The 9945-nt window shown below is 36.4% G+C and overlaps 1 protein-coding gene across 1 annotated transcript; it reads left to right on the top strand.

The window, feature by feature from the left end:
- Positions 1–7564: 7564 nt before the first annotated feature.
- On the top strand, positions 7565–9730 carry LOC130979841 (uncharacterized). Its single transcript, XM_057903388.1, has 3 exons — positions 7565–7926; positions 7969–8495; positions 9369–9730. Exons 1-3 carry the CDS (start codon positions 7565–7567, stop codon positions 9728–9730), a joined length of 1251 nt encoding a protein of 416 aa, XP_057759371.1.
- Positions 9731–9945: the final 215 nt, after the last annotated feature.

Raw genomic sequence — 9945 nt, 5'->3', positions numbered from 1 at the left:
TGGTGGCTCTAAATATGGTTCATATGGCTCATATGATTGTTGGTGGCATGGGGCTTGTGAATAAGGTTGAGAACAATATTAAGGAGGGGGTCAAAGGCATATGGTAGTTGTGGTTGATAACCATAAGGAGGTCCACCATATCTATTGGATTGGTATGCACCATGGGATGGTTCATGCTCATAGTATACCGGAGGAGGTAGTTTCCATGAAGATTGTTCATATGCTTTAGGTTCCTTCCACCTTTGATTTCTCCATCCTTGATGCATATCCTCATTGAAATTCACATTTCCTACAACATAGTGAGAACCAAACTCAAAGCCAAAAGGGTGAGAATTCATAGTAACAAGAGAAAATAAAAGCAAAAGCTAATAAGAACAAAGAGAACAAAATTCTACAACTAGCAAAAACTAACAAAGAAGCTAAAGTAACTATTCACAACATTAACATATATACAATAACTAATAACAAGCGCACATTTGCAATTCCCTAGCAACAACGCTAAAAACTTGATGGAGGAAAATCGTCGGTTTGGAATTTTCACAAAATAATTTTGTTGTAAGTATAGTTCCAAACCAACCGATGACTCTTAGTCAAAGTTTAATTTGTTTGTCATGAGTGGAAACCAATAAAAACCGAGAGTATTTAAACCTCGGGTCGTCTCTCAAAGGAATTGTAGGAAAGTGTGCATATTATTGGTTAAGAGTATAAGAGGGGGGTTTGCAGATAAAGGCAAGAAAGTAAAGCTAACAACTAAGCGAAGATAAAGGCTAAAAGGACACTCATGGCAAGCATTAAGAGTCAAGGTTTCCTATCTTAGATCATTGACCACAACATGGTAATTACAAAGGATTAATTCCACTTAGTCTTCCTCTAACATCGGAGGATGAAGTCAAGTGGACATAATTGATCCTAAAACCAGCTAACAACCCTAAATTACCGATCACACTAGACATCAATGGCATCAAGGAACCTAAGTTCTCAATCTCAAGCCAAGAGTGTTAAAATCTACTCTAAAGCTAAAAGAGGCATTTTATCAAATACTTGGAAGGCATAAAATGAAAGCATGGTAAATAGCAAAGATTAATAAAATCTATGACTACCAAATACATGATAACAATAATAACAACTCAGATAAACATCAATAAACATGAATTCATCAAATTGCATTAATAGAAAATCAAAATCCAACAAGAGTTCATAAGCATAAAAGCAACAAAAATAAAGGAAATAACAAATAAAACTAAGAGAACAAAGATGTAATAATAAGAAAGTGCAAGTAAAACTAAATCAAGGCAAGATCAAAACCTAAATCTAAGATGAAGTTAACCTAATTATACCCTAATTCTAGAGAGAAGAGAGAGCTTCCCTCTCTAGAAAATACCCTAAGACATGTAGCTAAACTAAACCTAATTTCTCTCCCTTGTTCCTTCTTGAATTAGGTTTGAAATAGATTCAGAAATGAGTTAGATTGGATCTAAAATGCTCCAAAAATCGCTGGTAACGTGTTTCTTTAATGAACCATGTTTTCGGTGTCTCGAGTACGCGAGCATTTGGCTGCATGCGTGAGCAGCTTGCTGAACGTCTACTATAAACATTTGCATATCATTTTGAAGTCTCGGATGTTAGCTTTCTGATACCACTAAAATCGCCTCATTTGGGTCTTTTTAGCTCAAGTTATCATCAATTTAGTACCAAGAGGTCAGGGCTGATAGCTTTACATATCCTTCATTTCTTCATGAATTCTCCACTTTTGCATGCTTTGCCTTCATTCTTCCAAGCCATTCTCACCTTCTAAAACTTAAATCACTCAAACAAATACATGAAGACATCAAATGGAATTAAAGTGAATTAAATTTAATAATTTAAGACCCTAAAAGGCATGTTTTCATTCTTAAGTGCAAATTAGGAAGAATTCACAAAATTATGTTATTTTAGTGAATAAATGTAGGAAAAGTTGATAAAATCCACCAAATTCAATACAAAATAAACCATAAAATTATGGTTTATCATTTTTCCAGCGGGCTCGTATTTTTTTTGTAATTGAAGATGATAATTGAAGATGTTCTAACTTATAATTTGGATTATGTTCTATGTTTGATTAATTAGAGACTTGAAGATGTTTGATTATATGTTTTGGACAATGTTTGTTTTAATTTTACAATATTGGTTTTATTATTTTGTTTCAATAAACTTAGTAGATGATTATGTTTATTGCATATTTAGAATTATAAAGACTTTAATGTTTGTGAATCTAGAAATTATAATTTTTTTATGTCTTTAGAAATTATAAATTTATTGAAATGGTTGTGAAATTATATATATTGTTTAATATTTAATGGTTTATTAATAAAAAATAAAAAAAGAGAATTGGCGGGATTAACCTGCAAATGATGGGCTTTTAGCGAGGCGAGGAGGGATAGGGCAGGCTAGCCCGTTTGCCACCCTTAATCATCGTAAATCACTTAACAATTTAAATAACTGTTAGATGGTGAGGTTTTACGATATTTGAAAGCCAAAAATACCTACAGATATCCGAAGAATAATATAACTAGGAGCATGTGAAAGAAGGATAAACAAAAGTGATAACCATCATCACACTCGAAGCGCATGAAATGAGAAAGCGTCGATATGCAAAATCTAAAGAGAGACATACAAGATCCAAAGATAACATACATAAAGTACAAAGCTCAACATGTGAAGAAAAGGCCGGCTAGAACATAATACAACCCAAAGTATACAAAATACAACCCGTTTCTCTAAAATAAAACCTCTAAGAGGAATATACAATATGATATTAAAAAAGCGGAGAAAAGATGCTACATAAAGCAGAATAAAACCAAAAGTAAAGTCTGCTTTCGCCAAAAGGAGTCCTGCATGCTCAGCGAGGTGCATCACGTCCTGTATCTAAAAATCAACAAAATCCGACAACGGGTGAGAACCTGAAAGTTTCAAGCAGGGTAATAGTTCTAAATAGTGACTATGTAAAACTACAAGAACCCACTAGGCAATCCTAGTTTCCAAACACACCAGGTTCAAGCCTATTGTTTTACTAAATCCAAATAGGGTAAACGGACTAAACTCAGTCATACTAGTGATCTCAAATTCTCAATCCTTTTCCATGCCAGTCATCATTTCTCTCATTATCATGATACCCCAGTCATCTTTTCTCTCATTATCACAATACCCAATACCATAGTTATTCAGTATCCAGTAAATTTGTTTAGTAGTAGTAACAAGCACAAGTAAAGAGATTCGAGCACAATCAAAAGCAATTACAACAAGTAAGGAAAATAGTAGTTAAACATAAATAATCACATAGGCAAACCATATGTAATAAGCACACTCAAACAATGTCATGTAGATGCACATAATGAATGTCTAATCCTAAACAGACCATGAGCTCACGTGTCGATTGGTTGCCCACACCCGACAACATTCCTGAGATAGGCGTTATGTATCGTCATCCCTATCTTAGTAAACATCCCCTTCCATGAGCATTACGTATCGCGGTCCTCATGGGAGATCATCCTTCCAATCTCAAGTGAGTGTTACGTATCGCCGTCTTCACTGAGTCGTACTCACAATCTCACATGGGCGTTATGTATTGCCGTCCCCACTGAGCTATATTCTCATTCTCAAGTGGGTGTTACGTATAAGCGGATATTTTATACACTTTTGATGTTATTTTCTTAGTGCTTTCAGTATATTTTGTTAAGTTTTATCATGTTTTAGTAAATTTTAACGCAAAGTTCACTTTTTGGAAGCTACTTTGAGCTTTGGTTTTTTTTCCTTATGATTTTAGGTAAATTTTGGGTGAATTCGGCAAGTTTTGGCAAAGTCTGATTCAGAGACAAAGAAAGCATAGCAGATGCTGTTAGATTCTGACCTCCGTGCATTCAAACAACATTTCTGGAGCTACAGATGTCTAAATGATGCGTTCTTAATGGTGTTGGAAAACTAACTTTTAGAGCTTTCCAGGAATATATAATAGTTTATACTTTTCTTCAAATTGGACTGTTCAAAATGGGCATTGATACGCCCAAACTACCCCCTAGTGGGCGTTCAACGCCCCAAGAGGTCAAGGCTGGCGTTCAACGCCCAAACCTGGCATCCAACACCACAAAGGGAGCAAGGAAGCAGCATATTCACTCCCTAGTGGGTGTCCAACACCCACTCTCTCAAGTTAGAAGCCAAGCTCAGCCCAAACACTCACCAAGGGGACCCAAAAGTGGATTTTTTCACCATTTTACTTAGTTTACCTCATTTTTGTAATTTTTAATAATTAAAGTAGTATATATTGAAGGAAGATCATTCCTGTTAAAGGGTTTTTTTTGGAACCTTTGAACTTACTTTGTACAGTATGAGGAACTAAACCTCCTAGGTTAAGGTTAGGAGCTCTGCTGATTCTTATGGATTAATATAATTATTTTTCTATTTCAATCTGTGTTTGATTCTATTTTATGATGCATTGTTGTTCTTCATCCTTATGAATATGGATTCTACATGGATTCCTTACGAGTCTTGACCCGGATAGTATTGAGCTACATCTTGAGGATGCATCACGGGTTCTAACAAGTTATCTGGGCTAGTTGGGGGTATGTGATATAAAACCTCATTAGTCAATGGTAATTGAGGTTCCTGTGGCTCTAAGGGCTAGAACCATAAGAGCATCAGTATCTGATCCAGAAGATTCGACATTGTCTGTGGCGTTTGGAGTAGGATCAGCAAAGAGATTGAATTGCGCGTGCTTCACCCTCTCCCAGATTAATCTAATCCTTTCGGATGTTTGGTTTGGACTTGAGGAGATTAATGACCATAACCAATGGCTTAATCACTTATAGCATTGCCATTGAAGGAATCGTTCATCCTTGAAGTAGTTGGTATGACGTGTTAATCCAGAAGAAGAAGCACCTCCGAAGCCTTAACTGATTTCTCATTATTGTCTCTATCTTAATTATTTATCGCTTTTGTTATTGCTTGTTTATGCACCTACAAGCAGGATAACCACAGCTTGCTCAATCCAGCAATCCTCGTGGTATTCGACCCTCAGTCACCTGAGGTATTACTTGGACGACCTGGTGCACTTTTCGGTCAGTTGTGCGAGTTCTAAATTCGCGCACCATGTTTTTGGCGCCGTTGCCGGGGATTATTTCTGATTGACAAACTAATGGTTGTCTTGCTCCTTAAATCATGTACTTTTTCTTGTTTTTCTTTTAATTGTGTTTCTTATTCTCTTTTTTCAAAAAATAAAATAAAATAAAATAAAATAAAATAAAATAATATATATATTCTATTTGCACCTGTAGTCATCTTTTTAAGTTTAGGGTCACTTTAGTTTTCATTTCTTTTCTCGAGTCTTTTTAAGAGTTGTTCTTGTTTTATCTTTCTTCATGTCCAAAATTTTCTTGGTATTTTTCTTTCTTTGATTTCCAAATTTCTAAGTTTGGAGTCTTTCAGTGTTTTTCCTTTTTAAAATTTTTGAAATTAGCATTGTTTAATTTTAAAATTTTTAAGTTTGGTGTCCATCTATTGTTGTTCTTTCTTTTTAATTTTTAATTTTCGAAAAAATTCTAATTTAAATTAAAAAAATTTAAGTTTAGTTTCTTGTTTAGTTATCTTATTTTTCTTGTTTATCTTTTCTATCTTGAAATCTTTATCTTATCTTTTTGTTTGATTTTCAAAATTGTTATCTTTCTTTTAATTTCAAATTTTAAAATTTTAGTATTTTGTTAGTCCATCTTTCTTTTAAATTATAAATTTTAATTTTGAATCTTTAAAATTCAAAAATCTTATTTTATCTTTTCTCTTTCTTTTGACTCTTTGAATTTTAAAATTACTAATTGACTTTCTATTTTTAAATTTTAAAATTTTTTAAAATCAATTCTCTTGTCTTAAATTTTAAAATCTCGTCTTATCTTATTTCTCTCTTTTAACTTTTTCTTTTTAATTTTTAAATTTCAAAGATTCCTTTCTAACTTCTTACTTTTTAAAATTTCAAATATTTTCAAAAATTAAATCTTTTTCAAATCTTTTATTTTATTTTCTTTTCAAATCATCTTAGTTAGTCACTTGTTTGTTTCATTTTAATTAAAAAAAAGTTTGATTCTTTCTAATTCTTCTTTCTCTCCTCTATTTTTGAAAATCTTTAACACTTTTCTCTCTCTTCTTTTTCGAAAACTTCTTTCTTCCATCTCTCTCTATTTTTGAAAATTCATTCAAAATTAAAAGACATCTTTCTTTTCTTTTCTTTTCTTTTCTTCTAAGACTCTCACAAGGACCTCTATACTCTGACATAGAGACTCCTTTCTCTTCTCTTCTTGGTTTCTTTCTTCTTGTTTATGAACAGAAGTAGCGATAAAGAACCTCTCTTTGATTTGGATCCTGAACTTAAAAGGATTCTAAGAAGGCATCTGCAACAAGCTCAGGCTAGCGGATCCGTAAGGAATCTAACAAGAGCTCTAGAATAAGAAACTGAAGAAACAACAATGGCAGCTAATCCAGACAATAGGGGTGATGCAAGAAAGGTCCTAGGATCTTACACTGCACCCAATTCTGACTTCTATTGGCACAACATCTCCATTCCTACCATTGGGGCAAACAACTTTGAGTTGAAACTCCAATTGGTCACTCTGGTACAACAGAGCTATCAGTTTCATCGACTTCCATAGGAAGATCTAAACGAATTCATATCTGACTTCTTGCAGATATGTGACACTATCAAGACTAATGGAGTAAATCCAGAAGTCTAAAAGCTCATGCTCTTTTCCTTTGCTGTAAGAGACAGAGCAAGGCTGTGGCTGGATTCTCAGCCTAAGGAAAGCCTAGTTAGCTGGGAGAAGGTGGTCAATGGATTCTTGACCAAGTTCTTTCCACCTCAAAAGCTGAGCAAGCTTGGAGTGGAAGTACAAACCTTCAGACAGAAAGAGGGTGAATCCCTCTATAAGGCTTGGAAAAGATACAAGCAACTGATCAGGAGATACCCTCCTGACATGATCTCTGATTGGACAATGTTAGATATCTTTTATGATAGCCTATTTGAGATGTCTAAGATGGCACTAGACCACTCTACAGGTGAATCTCTCTACTTGAAGAAGATGCCTGAAGAGGCGCAGGAGCTTATTGACATGGTTGCCAACAACTAGTATATGTACACTTCTAGAAGGAACCCTATGAACAATAGGTCTACTCAGAAGAGAGGCGTCCTAGAAGTAGGCACCTTAGACGCCATCTTGGCTCAAATAAGCTCATGTCCCAGCAGATCAACATGATCACTCAGTACCTGAGCGGGACGCAGAGCTCAGAGGCTTACTATCCAGAAACAATCTATGAGGTGGACACAGGTGATAACGCCTGGACCACCATAGAGGAGGTTAACTACATGGGAAACTTCTCTAGAATCTCCAACAATAATCCCTATTTGAATACTTTCAATCAGGGATAGGGGAACCACCTTAACTTTGGGTGGAGACACCAGCAGAAGCCTCAATAAGGCTTCAATAATAAGCAAAATAGAATAAACCAGAACAGGTTCAGTAACAAACCATTCGAATCATCTTAGCAGATGATGGAGACACCCAAGCAGAGCCTCTCTGACTTGGCTACTATAGTCTCTAATCTCTCCAAGACCACACATAGTTTTGTGGCTGAAATTAGATCTTCTATTCAAAACTTGGAGATACAGGTTGGTCAGTTGAGCAAAAGGATCCTAGAGATCCCTTTAAACACTCTTCTAAGTAACACAGAGGTGAATCCAAAGGAAGAGTGCAAGGCCCTCATGGTAGAGGTTGTGACCGAACCCAAAGAAGAGCCTGCTGTTGAGGAGTTTAAGGAAATCAGAGCTCATGAGGAGACTGATAATGTCACTTTGCACGCCCCTTTCTTGAGAAAGGAACCTAAGGAATATTCTTCTTCAGAAAATGATGAAGAGTCTAAAGAAGAGTGAATTGCTTGGTACCTGGCAATCCTCAGGAAGCTGAGGGCCAACTCTTCTCATACAGAGGCATTATTGGAGGAAGATGAGCCCGTAGTACTGGCCAAGGAGTGTAGTGTCTTGGTCCAGAAGAAACTTCCTCTAAAGTTGTTGGATCCCAGAAGCTTCTTGATTCCTTATACTATAGGGACCATCACCTTTGAGAAAGAACTATATGACCTTGGCTCAAGTATCAATCTGATGCCTCTATCTGTAATGAGGAGGTTAGGAATTCCAGAGGTGCAGAGTGCTAAGATCTCATTGGAGATGGTAGACAAGACCTTAAAAAAGGCTTATGGTATGGTAGAGGATGTCCTAGTAAAGGTTGAGGACCTTTACATCGTTGTAGATTTTGTGATCCTAGACACTGGGGAGGACATAAATGATTCCATCATCCTTGTGAGGCCTTTTCTAGCTATTGCCAAGGCCATTATTGATGTGAAAAGAGGAGAGCTAGTCTTGAGACTACATGAGGACTGTATCTTATTCAAGATGTACAACCCTCAGTCTCCCTCTGATAGAGCTGGTACCATTGTGCAACATATAGTATTTTAGCTTTTCCTCTCAATGCAGAGGTTCACAAAGCCCCCAGACACCCATTCTAAGTTTGGTGTTGGGCAACCATCATCAAGCACTTGGAAGGAAGGTACTAAGAAGAAGGTACCTAAAGGTTGGAGGGACAAGAAGATCCCTATTGAAGAACTCTCACTTGATATAAGAGTTATGTTCACCAAGAGTCCAACCATTCCATACACAATGAGTAGAATCCTGTCTCTAGAGCATATGGAGCTCATCAATGAGAGCACAGGAAGAAAATTCACTGTAAAGGGTGAAGATCTAAGCCCCTATCTATCTCCGTAATGGAGCTGTCCGTCAAGCTAATGACGGTAAAGAAGCACTTGTTGGAAGTTTTCTTAATGTGTTCTCCCTTTTTACATGCTTCCTTCCACTTCTATCTACCCATTATTGCCTAATTGACCTGAAATCACTCAACAAACATATCACGTCATCGAATGGAATAAAAGTAGAATTAAAATGATCAATTTAAGCATAAAAATGCATGTTTTCACATTTAGGTTCAATTTAGGGATAAAACACAAAAGTATGCTATTTCGGTGGTTAAGTGTTAGTTTATGTGATGAAATTCATTCAAATCAAGCCAAAAATTATCATCAAATATGGACTTATCACATAATCATCCCTATTAGTAACCGGTCTAAAGTTACTATTGACTGAGCAATAATGGTGCATTGCATCATACTCGAAAATGAGGTAGAGGTGCACGAGGTAATCCCTCAAGAAATATATAAGGTAGCCACAAAAGCCTCCACCAAGGCAAGGCTAGGCTTCCCTCACCTCATCTATCACATGTGCAATTCGGCTAGAATTCACATTGCAGGTGACACCCTTATTGAGAAGGATAAGCCGATCACAAAGATAAGGATGGAGAGTGCCAGAGAGCCAGCACAAGGACCCCAACAAGAGCCTGTGCAGCCGCCTCCACCAGAAATCCCTGAGATACCTCAAGGGATGTATTTTCCTCCCCGTGACTATTGGGATCAACTGAATACCTCAATATGGGAGCTGAGCTCAAACATGGAGCAGCTGAGGGTGGAGCACATTGAGCACGCCACTACCCTCCAAGAAATGAGAAAAGATCAGAGAAGGGTAATGGAGGAGCAGCTGAGGCAAGAGCGTGATATAGAGGAGCTCAAACGCTCCATTGGATTCTCTAGGGGAAGCAGCAGCCGCCGCCATTGAGGTTGTTGAGTTCCATTTCCTCTCTTTGTTCCATTTCTATTTTCACTGTATTTTTATTGTTTTTTCTTTTCTAAGTTCATGATCACAAGTCGTCTTTTGTCCTTTTCTTTTAGTCTTACTTTCTATTTTATTTTGGTTATAAGATATCCTTTGTACCCACACCATGCTTAAAAGAAAAAAATTATTTGAAAAAGAAATGTGAGATGCATAAGTTA

Source organism: Arachis stenosperma, chromosome 1, assembly GCF_014773155.1.
Source record: "Arachis stenosperma cultivar V10309 chromosome 1, arast.V10309.gnm1.PFL2, whole genome shotgun sequence".
NCBI lineage: Eukaryota > Viridiplantae > Streptophyta > Magnoliopsida > Fabales > Fabaceae > Arachis > Arachis stenosperma.
This window is presented reverse-complemented; position numbering and strand designations above follow the sequence as displayed.

Excerpts from the sequence above, each read along its gene's own strand:
- LOC130979841 (XM_057903388.1), top strand. The coding sequence starts at position 7,565 with ATGGAGACACCCAAGCAGAGCCTCTCTGACTTGGCTACTATAGTCTCT. Across the intron at positions 7,927-7,968 it reads TCTTCAGAAAATGATGAAGA|GAAGCTGAGGGCCAACTCTT; the intron begins GTCTAAAGAAGA and ends GGCAATCCTCAG. Across the intron at positions 8,496-9,368 it reads GTCTCCCTCTGATAGAGCTG|GTGACACCCTTATTGAGAAG; the intron begins GTACCATTGTGC and ends TTCACATTGCAG.